Source organism: Syzygium oleosum, unplaced genomic scaffold (genome assembly GCF_021117445.2).
Source record: "Syzygium oleosum isolate NSW1041296 unplaced genomic scaffold, Sole_v2.1 Sole_v2.23, whole genome shotgun sequence".
Classification (NCBI taxonomy): Eukaryota; Viridiplantae; Streptophyta; class Magnoliopsida; order Myrtales; family Myrtaceae; genus Syzygium; species Syzygium oleosum.
In genome coordinates, this window is record NW_026607507.1 from 1,817,276 (window position 1) to 1,839,255 (window position 21,980).

At 40.1% G+C, this 21,980-nt stretch overlaps 1 protein-coding gene across 4 annotated transcripts; it reads right to left on the reverse strand.

Annotated features, from left to right (window-relative positions):
- Window positions 1-7,912: 7,912 nt before the first annotated feature.
- LOC115674860 (general negative regulator of transcription subunit 3) lies at window positions 7,913-19,957 on the reverse strand. Of its 4 annotated transcripts, none has more exons than XM_030597376.2 (16): window positions 19,736-19,957; window positions 19,486-19,617; window positions 16,725-16,862; window positions 16,278-16,328; window positions 16,089-16,178; window positions 15,857-16,003; window positions 15,553-15,663; window positions 14,808-14,861; window positions 13,993-14,712; window positions 13,234-13,398; window positions 11,760-11,889; window positions 11,112-11,254; window positions 9,585-9,869; window positions 9,358-9,477; window positions 9,084-9,265; window positions 7,913-8,133 (listed from the first exon to the last, which is right to left on the reverse strand). In XM_030597376.2, the coding sequence occupies exons 1-16, from the start codon at window positions 19,826-19,828 to the stop codon at window positions 8,067-8,069; spliced, it is 2,628 nt and encodes an 875-aa protein (XP_030453236.1). In that variant the 5' UTR covers window positions 19,829-19,957; the 3' UTR covers window positions 7,913-8,066. The 4 variants fall into 4 exon arrangements, with proteins under 4 accessions (XP_030453236.1, XP_030453237.1, XP_030453235.1 ...); XM_030597377.2 differs by having other exon boundaries at window positions 13,234-13,404; window positions 16,725-16,841; window positions 19,736-19,956; XM_030597375.2 differs by having other exon boundaries at window positions 13,234-13,404; window positions 19,736-19,955.
- Window positions 19,958-21,980: the final 2,023 nt, after the last annotated feature.

Below are 21,980 nucleotides of genomic sequence, written 5' to 3' on the forward strand. Positions count from 1 at the left end.
AGTATCCAACTAACCTCCTCGATAGGGTAAGAGAAGGGCAAAAGGAAATCCGACGAATGATATTTGCACTTGATTTTCGTACACTTCTTTCTTCAAATACCTAGGCAACCTTCATTTTAATAACTTCATCTAATCTTCTTATCTCCAAATGGCTTAACATCTCACGTAATGCCTATACATCTTATGGATTCCGATGACTTAACGAGAATACGATAGTCAAGATACCGTATACGACTTGCTCCTATCAAAACACGATCCAATGGGTAAAGAAATAGATAACCTGAAACGGATGATAGCTCTATTTTAGACCGGTTATTGTTATATTTTCTGTAAGCATCTTTTCACTTTCATACGAAAATAAGAAAAAAACAGACGGTGCAAATCTATACTTTCACCTCTTCCCCCCCCCCCTCTCTCTCTCTCTCTCTCTGTTATGATCCATGATTCTGGAAGGTGTTAGGAACCGCTAAAATGAAGATAATAATGGGGTCATGGCCTTTTCAATGAATCAAATCACCACCAGCATAAACTCCAAGATCAGTATAGATTATATGGTTGACAATGTGATTCGAGGCTGCGAGGTGGTCCACTAATCTCTCCAGCTGCACTTTCCGCACAAGGCGAACCACCACCGCCCCCACCCCATGTTTTTGTCCAAACAAAGTGGGGCTCACTGTCTGTGGGATCGACCTTTTCTTCAGTACATGTGATTCGCATTATACTTTATCCTACTGGAAATGTTGGAGTTTTCGAAAATTCTGCTTGTTGGTCGGTGACCGACGCATTGCATAAGAGAAGAGTTTGCCACACGAGCACGCTTCCGCTGAGAGGTTAGGGCGCAAGAAACTGCTCTTCGTGATTAGGGAAAGGGCAACTGAGTCATCATGCATCACGGTGTTATCCGAGAGATTTTACACCATGTATGCCCTCATAAGAAGTGCGAGGTCTTCAGTTCGATTTTTGCTTCTTTAGGGTTCGGAAGGAATGTGCCACCGGAAAATGATGCCCCGACAAAGTTTAAGTTTCGAGACGGATTGACTTATCCGTTATTTGTATATTTAGATAGAGAAAGAGAGAGAGAACGAATTTGTTACCAAGAGCAAATAAACATAGGTTTGAATTTATCTTTGATTAAAAAAAAATCTTTGAAGAGTCCATTTGGTGGTAACAATATCAATAATGTCGTTATGTCGTGCTGTAATTATGATGTGGGCGAGACTCAAATATGCATGATGATATATGTTTTGAAGCAACAATGCGCTGAAGTATTTGGAAAGCGACTTCCCGCAAGGCGACGGAGAGGTACTTCGGTTATCGAGGTGCTTTCATCTTCTAAATATTTGTCAAACCGGGTAGTCGAAGCTGAAATACATCTTCTAAGAGTAACTATTGCTCTCGATAAATTTACTAATATACATCGTGATGCAGAAAATGATTCTACAACTACTTTATCAATTTGTCTATATATGATTTAGTTATTTTACCATTGCCTAGGATTTAGGATATAGATATATCTTAACCTATTTTTACTAAAGTTTTTATTTAAAGTTTGTCTATCTATTGTTTCATAAGCCTAAATGATGATTTGATTATTGTAAAGTATCTATTTGGCTACTCTACTGTCTGAATTGACTTTGCTCCCCTTTTTCAACGTTTGACTTTCTCTACTTTCTGTCCTCCCCTTCTTGCTGTATGATAGTTCTCCCCTCTTCGATGACTCTAATCTATCTTTAGTGCATGCTTCCACTCTTCATCAATTGGTATAAGAGCTTCATCGATTCTCGATATATTGGTATCAAAACTAGACCCGTTCTTCATCATATCATCCTGATTAAAGTAGAGAGATGGGAACATACATGGAAAAGGAATCGCTATTTTTCATTTCCATTCCGATGAGATGATTTACATTAAGCATTTAGACTTTATCTCGTTTTTCACTCACCTTAAGAGAAAGAGAGAGATTATGCTAGAAACTCAATTGCATTTTGAAAATGGCATTTTGGTAGGTAAAGTGACATGGCGACCACACCTAATAAACAAATGCAATAAAATTTCCTCCTTTTTTCGCTTATTTTTTTTTTATCGTATGCCTTAATTTGGCCAACGCAGTTGAACTTGCACCTGTCCAATTCACATTTAAATAAAACCAAATAAATTTATGAGTCAAAACCATTAAAAAAATGTTTTAGACTGTTTTAATACACGGAGCATTTTATCCCCTTGAAAACAATTCTTCATTTCTTTTGAATAAGTGTACTGGAAGTCCTAGAACTTGTCAAGAAAGTGTAATTGAGTCCCAAAACTTTCAGAAAATGCAATCAGGTCTTAAAATTTATCAAAAAAGTGCTATTGAGTCTTAAAACTTTCAAAAAGTGCAATCAAGTCTTAAAATTTATTAGCATTTTTCATTTGTCAAATTGGACGGAGTTAATAGAAGCTTGATTATACTTTTTGAAAGTTTTAGGACTCAATTGCACCTTAATGACAAGTTTTTAGGACTTTCGGTGCATTTATCCTTTTCTTTTTAATCTTTTCTCGAAACTTCTTCCTTTGGACTAATCCTTGAAAAGGTTTTAATGAAAAGAGAGAGAAAAAAAAAAAGGCATTCTATCTTATCAAGAAATATAAAAAAAAAAAACTTGGCAAAAAAAGAAGAAAAAAAAAGGGGGTGACTTTTCCTTTTTTCTTTTTTCCTTTGAGAAAACAAGTGGGGGTGTGGATTCATCATTTTCTAGTCCAAGAATATATGATGGATAAGGATGGGTACGTTCCTTCCGACGACAAAACCATCATGTTCAAACATTTCTCCTCCCCTTTTCCGAATCAACTCGATCACCCCCCCGTGTGAAAATAGCTAACTTTCCAAGAGGTAGATGCTCGCTCAGCTCATTTTTTGTTTGTTTCCCAAAATCCCAGAAAATGATGGGTTGAAACGGCGAGCCGTGTTTGCGACTAAAAAACGGGGAATTACTCGGGATGAGCAAAAGGAACCACGTGGACCGAACCGGAACGGCCAGTTCTAGGCGGTTCCTGGGTGCATGTTCCGGTTTCCGGTTTCATAAAATTAGAACCGGTGAATTTCGGTTCGGTTCCTAGTTTAAGGTCCCGGACCATCCAGATCGGACCGATTTTTTTTTTATTTTTTTTATCTTAAAAATCTATAAAAAAAGAAAAAGAAAAACTCTAATTTATCTCCCATTTTACAAAGGAAGGCCTTTCAAGGCTGAAACAACTGCGTTTACTTATATACGTGAGTAAGATGACAAGAACAAATCAAAACACAACAGTAATTGCTCATTCCAACCAAAATTTTCAATTCCATCTTGAACATTAACGACAAATTAAAGAAAAACTGAATATACCACCGGTTCCATTGACCCACTCGGGGAACCGGATTGGACCACTTGGTCCAATTCCAAGGGGCACCGGTTTGATTCTCTGTTCCAGAAAATGGGAACCGGTCCCTCTGGTCCGGTTCCTGGGCGAGAATCGGACCCCCCAGAAATCGATCACTCCTGGGAATTATTTTGATTATACAAAATGTTCATGAGTACTAGCTGAATGTAGTAAAATTTTGCATTCACGTACCATTCTTTCCGTACCCGAATCCAGCGATTGAATAATTAGAAACGCGGATGCGGATAGAACAAACTGCGGATGATTGTCCGGTCGAGCTTTGTCCTATATCGTTCCTCGAGAATATATCATGGCCGTATTATTTGGTTCATGACGATAGATTTGTGCGCACGAATTCAACGACACATTCTTTAAGGACGGCAAGACAATCTGAATCACGAGGTCAAACACAGATTAAACATTCGATCCCGTCAGCTGAAAAGCGGCTCGAGGAATGAACTTTCCAATGGGATTCAATAATGAGTCTGGGGAAACGCCGGCCGTCGGCGGCTTTTGTTGACACGTAACTTGTTTGCATTTCATACTGAAAAAATATGTCAGCGTTTGAACCTTGTAACTCCCATTCATACACACCGTGGATCGACATTATTCGGTGGACGGTGTCATTGGATTGCGACTTAAATCAATTTCCAATGCGTCTTGAGAAAGAAAAAATGGGGCAAAAAGATTGCTTTAACGAAGCTGACAAAGCTATAGTAAGCTAAAATTTCCGACGTGCTTTGTCATTTCGATTGTAACATAATCCTCGCCTGAATGTTGTTGTTTCTGTCATGTTGGCAACTCCTCCTCTTTCTGCTACACAAGACGTGGCAAAAGGCATGCATTCTGTTGTCTTTATTTTTTTGCCAATATTCCAATCGGTAGGTCATCAGCACCATGTTTCTAATAAAGAAAATTTAGGTCAAGTTCATAATAGAGGAGATTAATAATTGGCATGTAACAAAAGATAAGGGTGATGTTAATTAGGCGGGCAGAGCTCTTGAATAAGTGAAAAAATACATGTTTTCGGTATCGCCGTTAATGAGACGATAGACAAAGGTAGGAGCCGGCTGATTCTCGTAAGATATCTAAAACGAGATAGATGCGCACGGTGCAATCTTGTCCATGGAATGGAAAATTGGGCATGTGCACATGGCGATTTACGTTACTTTTCGATTTCAATTATCTTGGCCAATACTAAGATGGAAACATGCCCATTAATCAAAATTAATTTTAAACTATAAATGTGTACTAGTTCCTAAAAAAAAAATTAATTTTTAGGCACCCACTGTCAGTGGAAGCAGCGGGTGGGGGGATTATTTGAGATCGAAACCCTAGATTCTTGGAGATAAAAAAACCAGGGGTTTTTCAGATTCAAATCTTGGCAAGTGAGGAGTGTTTTCAAGGGTTGATAAGCTGTCATTTTTTCGTTTGTTAATAACCCTCGAAATAATATTAAAGAAAAACCGGGCATTCTAAAGAAGGTGCGGTAGCATTTGAACTCGTCTGGCTTCTCTGGCCTTGGGGAGGTTTTGGGCTGACAAAACAAATTGATTAATTAGGAGACACATTAATCTAATTAACAATTATCTAAATCATTTGATCTGATCAACTGCCACTGCCTGGAGTCGCACCGTATACTGAACTTGAATATATAGAATTATTCAAAGCATGTGACAGCTGGATCTGTCCTCCTATGGAGATTAGGTTTGGCTTCTATTTTGTGAAAATTGACCAGATTGGTGGGGCTTGCCCTCTGATGTCTTGCCCTCTAGGAACGTTCTCGTTTAGAGATCAGGGTTAGGCTCCCTGTTGGAAAAAGTTATAAGCCTCGGCGAAACCCTAACATCGAGCGAGCGCGGTTATCGGGTACGTGTAGGCACGCGATGATTACGTATCATGAGGAGTGACGGAGCAAATTGGATAGTATTTTCGAACTTGATATCCCTGAGCGAATGATCTACATTCACATCTTGGGACATTCGCGGCGACGATGCATATGAAGGGACGAAGAAATTAAAAAGCGTACGACGCGCATCGTCGGCCAAGCATAACGATTTTTTTGTGGGGTTTTTATGCTGTGTCTTTGCTAGAAGTTTTCTTGTGTGATGAAAAAATGGAGCTGCGAATATAAAGAGAGAGAGAGAGAGAGAAGAGGGAAGGAGTGGAAGTCACTTCCAATAGTCACTTTTGAAGAGTACACACGGGCTTCTGAAACGAGACTCATCAAAAGAATCGAACTCTTCAGTTCTAAGGAACAATTGCAACTTTTTGGTCAATGGTGAAATCTTTTCGTTCGTTTCATTCAGAATAATTTCCTTCTCACATGTTATAACTTCGATCAAGAAACCGAACCGGCGAATTGTCCGCCAATGGTCCATAGAAAAGCCCGTTTTAATGTGAGGTATAGAATCTCAAAATCCCGCGTTATGTTATGCTTAAAATGATGTTTGATCCCCGAACTCTAGTCAATTTGGCACACTGTTCTTGGTTTGGGAGCAGCAGACGATACGAAGACTGAAGATGCAGCCAATTTCTCTGTTAATGTAACAATGGAATCGCTTCTCCGCCCTTACCAGCCATCCATTTGAACAGCCATCCATTCTCTCATCAACATTTCTCTCCTCCATTTCAAAACCAACCGAAGCACGAAGCCCTCCCTGACCGATCATATGGCTATGAGGTTGCTATTTGCCAATGTAGATTACTGTTAGATCCTTGAATCGGTGTCTCAGCTTGGCAGGAGCTATGGCTAGCGCTGCAGCCCTGAACTCGGAGAAAAGTGTCAAAAAAGTCCTAAACCTTTTGCATTGGTGCCAATTTAGTCCTAAACCTTTGTTGGTGCCAATTCATTCCTAAACCTTTTGCATTTGTGCCAATTTTAGTCATAAACATTTTGCATTTGTGCCAATTCAGTCCTAAACCTTTTGCATTTGTGCCAATTCAGTCATTCCGGCTAATAGCTATTCACGTGTCGAATGACTGAATTGGCACAAATGCAAAAGGTTTAGGACTAAATTGGTACCAATGCAAAAAGTTTAGGACTGAATTGGCGCCAAAAAAAAGTTTAAGACTGAATTGGCACTAATGCAAAAGGTTTATGACTAAATTGGCACAAAAAAAATTGCAAAAGATTTAGGACTGAATTGGCACCAAAAAATGGTTTATGACTAAATTGGCACCAATGCAAAAGATTTAGGATTTTTTTGGCACTTTCCCCTGAACTCGTGCTAAGCATGGATCACAAGCACAAGCTGAGCGTGCTCGAGCAAGGCAATGGCCGATCATGAGCCACGCACATGAGCCAATCGGTGCCTGTGATTTGGCCCAGCACATGAGCCACGCCGTGGCTGTGACTCGAGCCATCTGCCAACAAGTAAGCACGTGATCAAGCATGTGCTCCAACCACAAGGATGGCTTCGGATGGAGCAGCGAATAAGATCGAGATATTCTTGTAGGATATCTCGGAACTGCTTGTAACTGTCGTACACTCATAAATGTTTGGATGGGCTCATGCAACTGCTTTCTGTGTATATACGAATCTGGGGCGTGTCAAGACCAGTGTACGCATGTTTCTATCATTGTGATAAAGGTTCAAACAAGTGTTAGCATTCATGTTTGAATAAGACAAAAAACCGTTGGTCGTGCTCCAGCATCTTGTGCATTTCATCGAACATTTGGTGTGCCTTAGCGTCTGGGCATTTCCCACCCCTATATTCAGTCCTGATGTGTTTTTTATATAAACCTAGGTACTTTTGAATCATCTACAACCTCGCAAACTGGCCAGGACGAGTAGTGATTAATCCAGTGTTCGTGAACCGGTCATAAGTGTGATTGGGTGTGCCGGCCAATGCGTGCATCATATGCCTAATTTTAGTGCAAGGGTGCTGTGAAAGTGACCAAAGGGCAGGCTCAGATTGTACATGCCCACGTTACATCATCGTGCTGTGTGTGGTCTGACCCGTGGAGTGTGTTCATTATCGTGTGTGCTTCCACTCAATTGGGTGCGGCCTGGTCACGGTGTGGTGTGCTTCACAGCAACATAGGCCCGAGAAATCCATGGTGGAACATCGACCCGTGACATTTACCATGGCCGATCCTATAATAATAACTCATAATTTTCTAAAAATACACATGTAATAAACCAAAGCTACAAGTACGATTGTGTGTATGCAAACAAATGATGCTAATTGCCATTTCTGTAAACACGGTACGTACTGCATAGTTATCCCCATTCTACACAATAAAAAATGTGATTGTCCCTACATCCCACGCCGCTGCATTAAGATTAATATGGTCTTCAATGAGAATGAACTGTCTGTCCCTGGTTAGACAGGGATGGACCCAACATAAATTTGGGCGACTAAGCTGAACTTTTCGACCAACCATGTGTCAGTAACTTGGGAATAAAAAACAGATCAAAGGCTCAAATCCATGAGGACAAGCCGATAGATATGCAAAGTGCTTCCACTGATAAAACTGTTCTAGCAAATGAGACATACTCCAAAAACTGGTATATCGAAAGAAAGAGGAATTCATAGAGCATATAAAACTAAGAGGTGCATTATACAAGAGAGCTGTCACGAAATGGATATTTACCAAGGGAATTGGATAATAAACCATAACTATGGATTGCATTAGCGGTAGGGCAACATCTTATACATGTCTGTTTATGGCATCAGTTCATCTTCAAGGTAGTTATACTCGAATCTGAACTCGGTCTTGATTCTCTGACACCTGAGACCCAATCGAATAGAGCAAGGTCACAATAAAAGACAGACGTACCTTTCCCAAGATGAAGAAACCACAAAAGACCTTGTCCTAACTTACAGGAAACAAATGTAAATGCATTAACTAATTAACAATTCAAACATGCAAACTACCTATGCATTAAAGCAGTCCACCTTTTTTTTTCTATTTTTGAAAGCAAGGAATTTTCAGCAAGACCATGAAATAGCATACTTCCAGAATCTCAGCCATCAATAGAACCAAGAATCAAGTAACTTTTGATGAAACACATACTAAATCAACAACACGAAGAACTGTCATAAAGATCATCCTTCGATGAGCTGTGAAATAATAAAAGAACTGATTAAAACAGAGGAAAAGGGTCATCAAAAAAAAAAAAAAAAAGATTTCAGAGGGAAAAATGTCATTTTGAGCGGAGAAATTGTTAAACATACTACTCATATTCAGTTTGTGCTTGTAAAGAAATCACACCAAATCAGTTAGCGAGAAGAATTACTTTGGGTCCTACGGTCTAAGAGGAAGGAAGCATGGAAAATTTCTAGAAGAGAAGATTCTTTTAAATTGGAGGATTTCCTTCTGGAATGTCTTGCTTGAGAGGCCATGTGATACAGTCAGTGGTAGTTTGTGTTTCTTCAGCTCCATTCTATGGGTATATAGTTTCATTCTAATTGTTTCTATCAAAAACTAATCTACACCTTCCCCAAACTAGAGTTTATGCTGCTGGAGTGTAAGTGTAAGTGTGTTTCTCAACCTGTCCTCCAATGAACCACCATTTTGAATAAGAAAAACTCATAATGGTTCAGGAAATAAGTCAGGCAAGTATTCCCTCCCCTCATAATTCAGAGTTCTATACATTGGATAAAATTCAGACACATCAAAATAGCAACTCTTAAATGAGATAGAGCACAGATTATGAAGGGGAAGTTGATCAAACATACCATCCATGTTTTAGGTCATCATTTGAAACATGGAAATCAAAATAGACATAAGTTCCTTGTTCGTATTCATCAGTCGCAATCTGTGGCTCCTCATGCCGCTGAAACCATGTATTGTATTTCTTGTGGTATCTCCACGATTGCTTTTTCAACTCTTTTGCAGCTAAATATTGTTGATAGGTGTTCTGCAGATGATTATTTGTATATGTCATGCCCTAGGAGTGACTATATCATAGTAAAAGGAAAAAATCCTTAAAATTATATAGAGGTGAATCACCTGCTGATAGTAAAATGCAAAGAAGAGCGTATCAGGACCTAATCTTTCCCAAAAGAGAGGGTTATTGACAATTGGTGCCTGTACTTGAGGAAAGCTAGGAGGCGTGATAGCAGGGTGCCTCTGAAAGAAAGAAACATTTGAAATAGGACGAAACAAATGGCAAACCTGTCTAAGATGCTGTAGTACTAGATGTTGAGCAAAAGTAAAAAAATTAGAAGGGATCATACCGGAACATAGCTCCTCAGCCGTTCAGAGTCCTTCGGTTGAGGAAGTCTGTGATATGCAGCCTCAAGCATCTGGAGATTGTATAACTGATCTTGCATTCCTCCGCTATTGGTACTAATAGTTGATCCACTGAGATAATCTCCTATAGCACCAAGATCAGAAACACTCTTCCGCCCAATGACACCAAGGCTTGCAGAAGGTTGAGCGGACAGCAGAGGTTGTCCAGGAGATAGGTCAGTATCCCTAGGCACTTGAGAAGGCTCAGTGAAAGAAGCAGCTGCTCCAGCCTGTATAATAGTAAACAGTAACAATAAGAACTATTCTCTTTCTATCGTTTCATCACTGTCTCGTAGAAATCAATTGCTTTTGCTCCATCTTGAATCCCAAACTAGTTAAATGATATCAGAATAAGATATTGCAACCAACCTCATGAGGCTCACTGAGGGTCGATCCTCTACATTTTTCTCTTTGGTTATCAATCATCTAAATACAATCTTTTTTCAGCCACCCTTGTAGAGCTCCACTTAAATTTAATTATATTCAAACTAGATCAATCATCAGACTAAGCGAGGATGGGCCCATCAAAAGCATGTAAACTAGCAAATTGTGTTGAAAAAAACCCCACTCCACTCCTGCCATATATAAATTAATGAATCACATCCAGATTCGTGATGTAAATTTAGACCCAATCCACATAAAGCAGACCTAGTGATGGTACACCGAATCCTTATATTAGTTATGCACTTCAACCGAAACTTCTCTGATATTATATGAACCCTAACGCGGACCCGTGCCACGTGGTAGCTTCATGCATAGGCTGCCCTTTTTATCAACCAACATCCCCATCAAACAGTTGATATTTTCTTCTATAGGAGAATTTTTTCACCGAACAAATCCATGTGATCTTGTTTCGTAGTTCCTAAAAAGACAATTATGGCACTAGATGATTCTCTCACAAATAGCCCACAAGCCATTACTTCTAGGATTTGGTGAATATAAGTAAAAGTATCCTCAAAAATGAAAAAGATAAACTGGAAAGAGCTTATTGCGAAGTCAAGCCAGTGTCCCCATATAAACCCTGAATGGGTTATCTGATATAGCACTGTATAGAAGCTTTATATCCAAGAAAGGGCCAAGAAGAAGAGTGGAAAAGCAAAGCAAAGGCCATCAGCTTGCATGGTACATAGGAAATGGTTCACTGATATTAAAACGAAGACAATAATCTAAACTACCTGGGTTATCTTAAAATCTAAATGATTACCCATCTTACGCAACAAACACATATAATGATACCTCTAACCTATCGAGTTAAGTTTCCATCCCACCGTGAAATCTATATAATAAAAATGGTGATGAAGATGGCTTTAAAATTGACCACTGACATTTATCCATTAAATTAAAATCAGCGCAAATTAGTCATATGTGTAAAAAATTATTAATTAATTGCACCTTACAGTATATAAACAGAACAAAAGAGATAATGAAAGACTATTTGATACTTTAATTAAGTGAATAATAATCTCACGTACAGAAGCATCTAATGGGCGTGGAGATTTCAAATCATCATCATTTGTGCTCTTGCCAATTCCAGTAACAGCAGCAGACTCGGCAATTGAATCATCGGGCATATTCTGCTGTTGCTGCTGCTCCTCCAATTTAGCAAGGCCAGTTCCTGCAAATAAACAGTTCGGTCCAACATGCAGTCACGATAGAGTCAAAGCTATGAATGACTGTAAATTTTTATGGAGATATCTTCACCATCCATTGTTGCATCTACCATAATACGAAAAAATAAAAAACAATCCACCAATTTAAATGCTAAAAGATAAAACTCAATCCTTGTTCTAAAATCTTATCTTTATGAGAACATCACAAATTTAGGAACATTAGAAGAACAACAACATTCTAGCCATACAGTAACCTACAGAAGCACAAAAGAGATATCATAAATGAGCGCCAACAGAATGAAAGGATTAACTCTCTTCCTCCTGTGGAAAAGAAAATAGTTGCTCAGTGATATCCAATAAACACCCCTAGCAGAAATAAAATAATCCAAAGCCACACCCACTGAAATGCCTCCCCCCAATTTCAACAATATACATCACAATCATAAAATCACCAATGCAGAATGCAACTCCGAAATCAAAAATGATCTGTTGGATTAGTCAATGTCAAACCTTGTGGACTAGACTGTTGGATGGGACTTGGTTGTTGAATAGTGGCAGCCACTACACCATTAACACCCGGTGTCTGTAATCCTAATCCAAGACCACCTTGAGGAGCAACCGATGCGGTTGGAGCATTGAACTACAAAAACGACGTGTCTCAGTTGAATAACTAACTACATAAAACAAGATGAAAAGATCATTAAAAAAAAAAAAAAATCGAAGCTGAAATCAGATGTTATATAAACCATGTGACAGTTCTCGAGAAATGGTTCCAGCTACAAAGCGCGAAAACTATCACCCTAGCATATAAAAGCATTCTTAAATGTTATAACAGATTAGTCTGATTATGTAAGGACGGTCTCAAATTCATTGTAAATGACTAGATGCACATTCTTCAATAATCTGGCTAGTGCCAAAACTTTTGGTCCATTGCTGTTCACATTACATCAGGAATCAATTCAAGCTTATAGGCATGACGCACCAAAGCAAACTTACACCAGAATCTCAACCGAAACAATCAGCTTGAAGTTAGTCTCAAGAAGTACAAGATGCTCTTCAAAATTCTAAAAAGTGTTTGTGGATCGACTCAACCAAAATTAAGGAATGGTTCAAGCTACCGGGCCAGCTGTTTGAGTTCAACTCTGTATGTCTAAATTGGGCTCTTCCAAAGAGTACCTTCATAAATGAAAGGTGAGGAGGAACTCTTTATCTTCACCCCCAGCACAGAGACTTTATCTTAGAAAGTGACAATGCAATGATATAAATGTATGGGGCATAGCAGAGAAAACATAACAAGAATGCAGCAGATAGAAGCTATTGGGGCAGGGGTTTTGGACAGCAGATGCCGTGATAGCATTACAGCAGGCAAGGATAAGACAATCTATTAGCACATCTTAGCATGTAGTAATAAAAATTCTTTTAGGCCAACATGATGTTATGTATTGCCAAAAATGCCAATCTATCTATATCTGTGTACTGAATTGAGAGCCGTGTCATGCACAGAACAGTGATGAAAAGATATGACCATACCAGTTAGATCCACTTGCCAAAATTTCAATTACCATTTGACATCCTAAGTTTTGGTGTGCCACGTCATGCACAGAACATGCAGAACAGTTGTGATGGTATCAACTAGATAAAATTCTTAAATTGAATGTAACATCTGACATCCTAAATTTTTGTGTTGACCACAGACATGCCACCTAAACAGTAGTCATGGTTCATCCGGTGTATGACACATCATCAACTTATTTTTCTTCTTCATCCCAAGTTGCAAGAAATCCTAATGCCATCTCCAAGAGTTCAGCAAAATATACAAGTAAAATAGAATTGGATGTCACTGCACCCCCCCCCCCCCCCCCCCAACCATATGCTCTAGCACTGCTTCTTAAGAGCAGCATGTCCACCTAATTCAGCATAGCAGCGTGCTCAACACCTCCCCACGCCCCAACCCACAACCACTACACACTCACACATAGAGAACCTGTGGCAAGAGTGGGTTTTGCTGCTGTGGAGAGAACTGCTTATGGTTTCCTCCTGCCAGCGGAGGCATGCCCAGAAGGTTGCTGTGTCCCTGCTGTTGCACTTGTTGGAGCCGTTGCAAAAATTTCTCCCTCTGGTCAGGTGCTATTTCAGTTCTCCCTCGCAACTGCACCTGGGAGATGACACACATAAAGTATATCCAATAAGGGAGTATGATACTGATCTAAACAACACAATAACAAAGCATTACATGCAGAACAAAGCAAACATTATGATTCTGGAAATACTACAAGTATAACCTGGATGTAGAAACATCTAAAGAAGATACTGCTAAAGAAAAAGCCAAACTTAATAACGTGGGAAATAAATTAAAAATCCAAAAGAACACGGCTGCCTCCAAATAGAAGCTTAAACAGAATAAAATCCTAGAAAGCACATGATAGAAAGCAAATAACACTCGTACAAATGTGCAAATTACCCAACTCTAAGACGACATCAACTTTGCACTAAGGTTCCAGAAGGACCAACAACTATGTGGCCTTTACAGAAATATATTGGCTATCGCATAAGACTGGCATTGTATTGGAGGCTCAATGTGGACCCCACTAAAACAAAAGAGACTGTGTTCAAACACCTACACTTGATGCTTCTTTATGCAGCTTTCACCCGCTACTGAAATAGCATCCAAGAAAGACTCAAAGCAAAAGACAGAAGGAGAAAATTGAACTGTCACTAAACCAGAGTAACAATAGTGATATACCGCTTCATTCTGGGGAAAGGAACTTCCAGGCCTCCACGGCATATTGGACACTACAGGAGGCGAAAATACTCGGCCAGCTATTGCCGTGTTATCAACAGCACTAGCAGGATCAACCAAGGCACTTCCATCATTAGCCTTCGTGCTTTGTGGCAAAACCTGTCTATTACCAAATGGGGATACTGGAGGCTGCACCAAGCCACTGCTACCGAGTCTATCATCAACTCCTAAAATATTCCTCTTTGCTATGTCAGAAGCAGAAGGAACTGCACCAAGGGCTCCATTGCTAGATACAGAACTACTTGAAAGAGGAAGATTGGATAACGTTGGGCTGGATAGAGCACCCTTTCCTATTCCTCTAACAAGTCCAGCATCAGCTAAAGCCGGAGATGATCGACGAGCTGGATGGCTCCCATTTTCCTCTTCTTTGATAGGACTAGCAAGGCTTCCAGTTGATGAACTAGGAGTGCCTGCAATTTCGGAAGCACCTCGAACAGAAGTTACACCTGCTGACACAGTTGATGCCCCCGCCATGCTATGAGAAGGAATATTGGATGCAACAGGTATGGCATGACTGGCAGCTGCTGCTGATGGAGAGACCACTACATTAATTTTGGCAGGTGGCATTTTTGTAGGAACATCAGAACTGCCATCATTAGAGCTCGCCTCCTCAACTTGTTCCGGGGCTGGTGTAACTTGTTGTTGACTAGCAGTGGCAGTGGCCTAGTAAAAATTTTCTTTATAAATATTTACCGAATGTTTCTATGACTATTCTTGCAATGAAGTATATGTAATGACATAAAACAACCTAACCCTACCGTTGGTTGAGATGCTATTGCACTCAGAGAAGTCTTTAAGCCTAGGGGTGTGCCCTGCCAACGGACGTGAAAATATTTTTTCAGTCATGTTAAGGGCAGTAGCCAGAAACTCGAATTACTCGGGATTTAGGGATCAGACAAAAGAGAGTAGAAAATTCAGCTTAACCGTTTTGCAAATGTCTCAACAGAAGCCAAATAGTATCGATGCCACAACTAAACCATAAGCTAACAACCCAAAATATATTGTGGGCATATGGACACCAAGAAAATAGGTACCTTCAGAGCAATCATCACAAAAAGGGTATTGATGCTTCCTCAGCAACCAAAGTTTTCAAGATAAGCTTGATCAATTCCGCAATTTGGAAAAGAAGGCTTGAGAAACGAAGCTACAAGTCCTAATGCACTCCACCATCCCCATTTCCCAAATAAATGATTGAATGAAATATTTTATCAAAGAAAGTAGAGGTAAGGCAGTTGGAACTGTTAAACAAAATCTAAAGTGATCCAATGTTCTTCTAAAGTTCTCAGAATGACAAAACCATAATGTCTACACGACATAGGACAAAGCTACCTTCGGAAATACCAAAAGAAGGGCAGGTTTGATGCCACCAATCTGTACTTTACTGCCATTCTCACCAGGCAACCCACAAGAGAATGGGGAACAAAAGATCACTCAAAACGGAGATTGTTCTCTGCATCCGATAAATTACAAGAAGCAAGACGCGTTTCTTTTTAAAAGAATTACCTTGATGAGACCAGGAGGACCAATGGTTACCAATTCTTCAAGAGATTCAACCTTATCTAATGGTAATGTGCTATAGAGATCGTCAACATCACTGAATTCCTCAAAATCTTCCTGCAGATATCATAGTTTGAATAAAGATCAGCATACACAATGAAATGATCTAGAGGCATGCGGTACAAAAGACAAATCAGAAAACCAACACTAAGAGGGCCAAATACTTCGATTGCCTTCTGTGCGTAAATTTTACAACCCACATGCAAGGGGACAAAAAAGGAATAGCAATTTGATTTTTATTGAGATCAACCTGATTACGTTCAACATAATCGTCCAAGAACTCCTTAACATCATTGACCTGCTCAGGACTCAATTCATCATTATCCAAAAGTCTCAAAATCAGTTCCAACTTTATTATATGAGCCTTGTGCCGGACAATAGATGTCTCTAAATGTGTCTGCAAAATAAAACCAAAGTCAATATAAAGACCATTGGACAAGCAAACTAACATGTCAAATGAAGCGCCTTTTCACACTAGATACCAATCTGGGAGGCTTTGTCTTTCCTTTCTTAACAGATAGCCCCTCAATCTCAGCTTCAAAGACATCAATCTGGGTTTCCAACTCCCCAACCTACTCATTCCGCACAAGGTCAAATCAGTCAAACAAATGTTTTGACAACAGGCATTCTATGAAAAATAAGATAGATGAGCAAAAGATCCATTTTCATACCACGGTGTTCAACCAGTCCCTAGTCTCTGATTTAGCCTTCTCTTTTGGATCCTGAACGAGAAGACACATTATGGGTTTATACATAAACCACAAACAGGAAAAGTAGTCACAAAAATATGCCACTACTTGAGTGATAGAGCTGATTTCATGAAAGGATGCACGGGAAATGTGTACGATGTCACTAAAAGATGCACATGTGATACATACGTCAAACAAGGCACAGAACAGCAGCTTTCCTTAACCAAAAATGCAGAAAGCCAAATCTTAAAATGACAGCATGGGAAACTGAAAGCAATGACAAGTACACACAAACTAAAAGAAGAAAAGGTGTTCTCAAATCAATCACTCCATTGACCACAGTGTTCGATTTGAATTCATCTAATCCTACTTTCCGCCTACTGACATAACCTGTCAAGAGAACAAGGCCGGCAAGGTTGCATGTCTTACAGTTTTTGGTTGTTGACCCAGCCCTTCCTTAGAAAATGCTTTTGTTTTAGTCTCCTTTTCGCAGATCTTAAATCTCTCCATTTCACGCTCAATAAGCTTGCGTGCATCCACCAGAGCCTGCTCATAAGAGGCACTAACCTATGTCAACATATAAGCAAAAGAAGACATATTAATTGTCATCTCCAGATCCAGAAACAAACAATCAAAAGATGAAACTGACACGAAGAAAATATCAGGAAACAACACGAGATGAACTCAATATTATACGCAGAGAGAGAGAGAGAGAGCGCCCTAGTGACATGTGTGACCAACAACACTCAGAGTGCTCTACCAGAAAACAGAGTTCAGGGAGAATCGAATACACAAAGCATTGCAAACTGCAAGGATATACGGATCATTACCTACACCATAATAACAAAAACACATTTATACATGCCACATCAGAGAGAACACATGCATTTACACACATAAACCAAGAACCACTATGTCAACAAGAGTTATCATGAGTAACAAGAGGAAAAGAAAAGGGAAAGAGAAAAAGAAAACAAAGGTTATCTTGTCTCCACAATCCATTTCAATGAAACAAGAGAGACGTTATCTTTTACAACACTACATTATTTTCACATGCTTGATCCGCAAATGGACATAGAGTTGATTACAAATATTACAAATACATAAGCCAGTTTAGCAGTCCTAATATCTGCTGCCAGACTAGCTATTATCCCTTTTATCTTACCAATGCCCTCCCTGAAATGTCCCTTACGGAAGAGAATATAATTTTAGTTGTCACACACACCACAGACTGATATGGCGCATGCTAATCAACCTCAGAGTGCCAGCAAAGCAACGAACCCTTGCCACTTCTAATTTGGAACACAGGCTGCAATAGACTTTCAGATGGTATGGTTTTATAGGTCATCACACACCGCATTTCTCAATGACTGGGTGTGTGACAACATCTAATTTCTGTTCTTTTCCTTTTCCCACCAGTAGAAGGGAAACTACAACTACACTAGAAAGGTAAAGGACATTTCCTCCAAATATAGATGCTAATGACTTCTTCTTAACAGCAGATGAAGCAATAATTCATCCATGATATCCAATTATGTGTGAGCATGCACCACCTAAAGAACAGATAGAAAAGGACTTATTGAAGTACCTAGTGGTTTGGCAGTCATCAATAAACATGACTGGCTATCTGTTCTATCTGTTCAAAAGGACTTATTGAGCTTAGAATCAATAAGCATGTTTTTTAATGTTTAGACTATCACAGTGTTACAGCAACTTAGGAGTTCAATATAACCTGATTCCCAAAAGTAGTGCATATTAAAAGAACATGAATCGTGCCAGTTTTTAGGGTCTCTCAGGTAACATATTTTTGCATGACAGTTGGAAAATCGAGTAAAACGCCAATTCGCAAGAGATTAATTTGTGGTTGAATACAATCATCAACTCATTACATGGAAAGAGTTAATTTAACCACCATGGCATGGCTAACTCCAGGACTAGGTATATTTGCCCCTTCTGCTATGGCTTACCCAAAAAAGGGGGAAAAACCACCTGTCATAATCCATGGATAAGTGAAACTTCAAAACAGGTGCCTATCAAAAGGTTGATAATGAAGTCATGGTCTTGATTCCATCAACAGTGGACCGGCAAAAACTAAACTACTGGTGCAATGAAATACGATTGATTTCACATGCACTGAGCATAGAATCTACCCACACATTACTTAACCATCAATGTTAAAGGATGAAATTCAAACTTCAATATCATAGATGCTAATAGATGATCTGTCACCATGCATGTCACGCCACTGTGGTCAGACCAACAACTTTTTCCATTGCTAAAATATCTCATGTATAACTAATATCCAAAGTACGTTTTCCAACACAAAGGGAGTCAAAACATGCTAACTCATGTCACTTTAACTTTTGAGTCGACTTATGGGTATTTACTATTCGGTCTAGGTTGCTGTGGCCACTAACTTCATTCCAACTAATAATTTTGGTCTGAAAGTTTCAACAAAACCAAAACAAACCACAGACATGAAACCCAAACCAGACAAAATTTACACAAAACTATAACTACATTTAACGATTGGAAGTGTTGAACCCCATCAGATTAAACATTTGGACCAATTTAATTTCTCAGAACTGAAAGTTCTTTTCAGCTCCAACTTGAGCAAACCTTTAAATTCTCATTCTAATATCTACTGATCATTCAAGCTAAAACAAGAACCAACCAATTATGATGCAGCCCGGGACATCGGTTCTCCAAACTGATAGACTGAAAAAAACAACTGATAACCCAATTTTTACTCAATCCAATATTAGAAATTAAACTGATAAATCGAAATCATCATTATCGACCCCTTTTTTCTTTTTTTTAGAATAATTTTAGTCAAGTGTGTCGTTCGTGCTGTCTTACACTCGTGTGTCTATCTATTGAACCTTCTGATGCCCGTGCCCAGGAGGACTATCTCTCTAACCGGGCCATGTAATCGAACCGTATTCACAGTTGCCAACCCTACATTGACACCGACAACATTCTAACAACACTGTGAACTGCAGATGATTAAACGAAGCAATAACCAGAAAAACCGCAACTTCATGGAACCCCCATGCACGACACGAGCAGTCGAAGAACTGATTATACAGAGAACATAACGGCAGACAAAAGAAACGATCAGCGGACGAGAAAAACTTCCGGCAAACTCCGAACCGCACACTACGCCGAGAGAGCGAAACGGAGGAACCACCTTCTTGTCCTTGATTTCGCTGGACTGTATCCACGTCTTGATCTGGTCCCTGTACCTCTGCAGCTTCTTAATCTCCTTCTTCAATTCGGCCTCGAACTTCTCCTTCTGGTTCGCATTGTCCGTATCGTAGACCTGGAAAGCGACAGAGACAGACAGACAGACACGGCGATCGATCAGAACAGAGCCCGCATCCATCCCTCAGCGTCAGGGGGAACTCGGCGCGGAAAAGAAAAATAAACCCCCAGCTCACCTTGTTCCAGATGCTGTCGAAGACGTCGACGCCCTCCTGGACCTTCTTCAGCACCCGGTCGATCTCTCCCTGAAGCTTTCGGCTCGCCCCCATGGCGTGAGTTCGTCGCGCGAGCGCAGAGAGATACCAGCTAAGGAGATCGTTCGTGATGGCGACGGTGATGGCGATGGGTTTCGGTAGAGATTATTGTGTCTGTGCCTAGGGTCGTCTTCTTTGCGCTCTGCAACTGCAATGAAGAAGAGAGAGAGAGAGTGACTGAGTCTGGCGTTCGGGCTCGAACCCAACCGAGTCAACGGGCTGGGCTTGTACTTGAAGAAGGTTGGCTTCTGCCTACCATGGAGCTGGGGCAAGTTTGTGAAAAGCTTGAACTTATTGGCCTTTTTTCCAGTAATATCACAGTAAACTACTATTTTTAGAACTCATGAAAGAATTTTTCATTGTTTTAAAGCTCCGTTTGTCTAGCGGAAAATGTGACGTTCTTGAAAAATATCTTTTGGAAAGTCATTTTACAGGAAAATGATAATTTTTTTTTCCGGCGTTTGGCTAAGACCTGAAAATGAACTGCAAAATATTTTCCGTCGTTTGGTAAGGAAAATCTCATTTACTCGGGAATTACTCACGTGAACGCGCAACCGTCTTGCATGGTACAATCCCACAGATGTGGACAATTTCTATAATTTTCCTTAACAATTGATTTTTAAATCATTTTTTTTTCTTTTTAATCTTTTCTTTCCTTCTTCCTGGTCGGTCGTCGGACCTCCGGCGAGGTCAAGTCTCGCCGGAGGCTCGAGCTCGCCTGATTGGGCGAAGTGGAGCCTCGTTTGAGGTTGGCCCTTGTCGGCCCACGCCTATGGTCGATTGCTAGCCGTCACCAAGGCCTAGTGATCAGTAGAGGAATGAGGAAAAAGAAAAGGAAGTAAAAAAGAAAAGAAATTTTTTTTAAACAAATTGACCTCAATGGACCCGGGCACGGTGTCAAGGACCTAGGCTCGACCTTGATATTCTTGGACCCTAGGCTCAACCTTGATATTCTTGGACCCTGTGTCCCGAGCATGAGCATCGGTGTTATGGGGCCGGCCTCGATGGACTTAGGCGCGGTGGCCGGGGTATTGGGCACGGCCTAAATGGACGCAGGCCAGGGCATTAGAGTCCTAGGCCAAGGAGACGGGGACCCGACCCCACTGCCAAGGGTCAAAAAACGAGCATTGGGGTTCCCATACCCAAGCGTAAAGTTTTTAATCCAAGCGTCAATACCTAGTCGTATATTTGGAAAATGATTTCTGATTTATTTACAAGAAATTTTTTTCCCTGAATTTAAGTTTTGGTAAAGAAAACCATTTCCGTTGACTCATTTTTCAAAGGCGCGAATGATAACCATTTTGTTTTTCTGTTTTTCTATTTTTTTGTACCTGGGAACAGGTTTGAAACAGAAATCCGTTTGGTAAAATAATTTCATTTTTTTATTTCTGGGATAAATTTTGGCTCAGAAATAGATTTGAAATATAAATGAAAAGTTAAAATTTTATACTTTTCAATTTCTGGAACAGAAACAGAAATAACAACTTTCTCTTATTACTCACCCTTGCCGCCCATTGCCGCCCACTCGCCGCCCACCGCCGGCCGTCCGCCGCCACTCGTCGCCGGCCGTCTGCCGCCTTTCGCCGACCGTCTGCCGCCGCCGCTCATTGGCTGACGGGAATAGAAATTTTGCGTCATTATCAAACAAATTTCTATTCCGAGAACAGAAATTTTGTGTCATTATCAAACATTACTTTCTACTCTAAAACTCGTCCGAGAAAGAGAAATGGGGCCGGGGAAGAGAAATGTTGTTATTCGTGCCCTAAGCGATCCAAACTCTGGAAAATGAAGAAAATGCTTATCACGAAACAAATTAAGCCTTTGGAATATTAATGATTTAGAAAATATTTTCCCGAAAAACGATCGCTTGTATTGCTTACGAATGAAAATGAATGAACCGGTTTTGGGCTAGTTTAGTCCGGTTTCGAGCAATTCCTAATTCTTTTGCACAACCCCCAACGGGCATCAAGGCTTTGGGCTCAACCTTAATGGACACAAGTGTGGGCACTAGGGCACTGGGTCCAAGGCTCGACCTTGATGGACCCAAGCCCGAGCGTCGGAGACCTGATCTTGTACGTCGGGATTTGAGAACTAGCATTCTATGCTCAAGTATAAAGTTTTGGGTTCAAGTACCAATACCTAGTAATATATTTGGAAAATATTTTTC

What these genes read in the sequence shown, in the direction of transcription:
- LOC115674860 (XM_030597375.2), bottom strand. Translation starts at nt 19,828, where the DNA reads ATGGGGGCGAGCCGAAAGCTTCAGGGAGAGATCGACCGGGTGCTGAAG. An exon ending in TCGACAGCATCTGGAACAAG is followed by an intron (nt 19,618 to 19,735) that starts GTGAGCTGGGGG and finishes GTCGCTTTCCAG; the next exon opens with GTCTACGATACGGACAATGC. An exon ending in AGACAAAGCCTCCCAGATTG is followed by an intron (nt 16,004 to 16,088) that starts GTATCTAGTGTG and finishes TTTATTTTGCAG; the next exon opens with ACACATTTAGAGACATCTAT.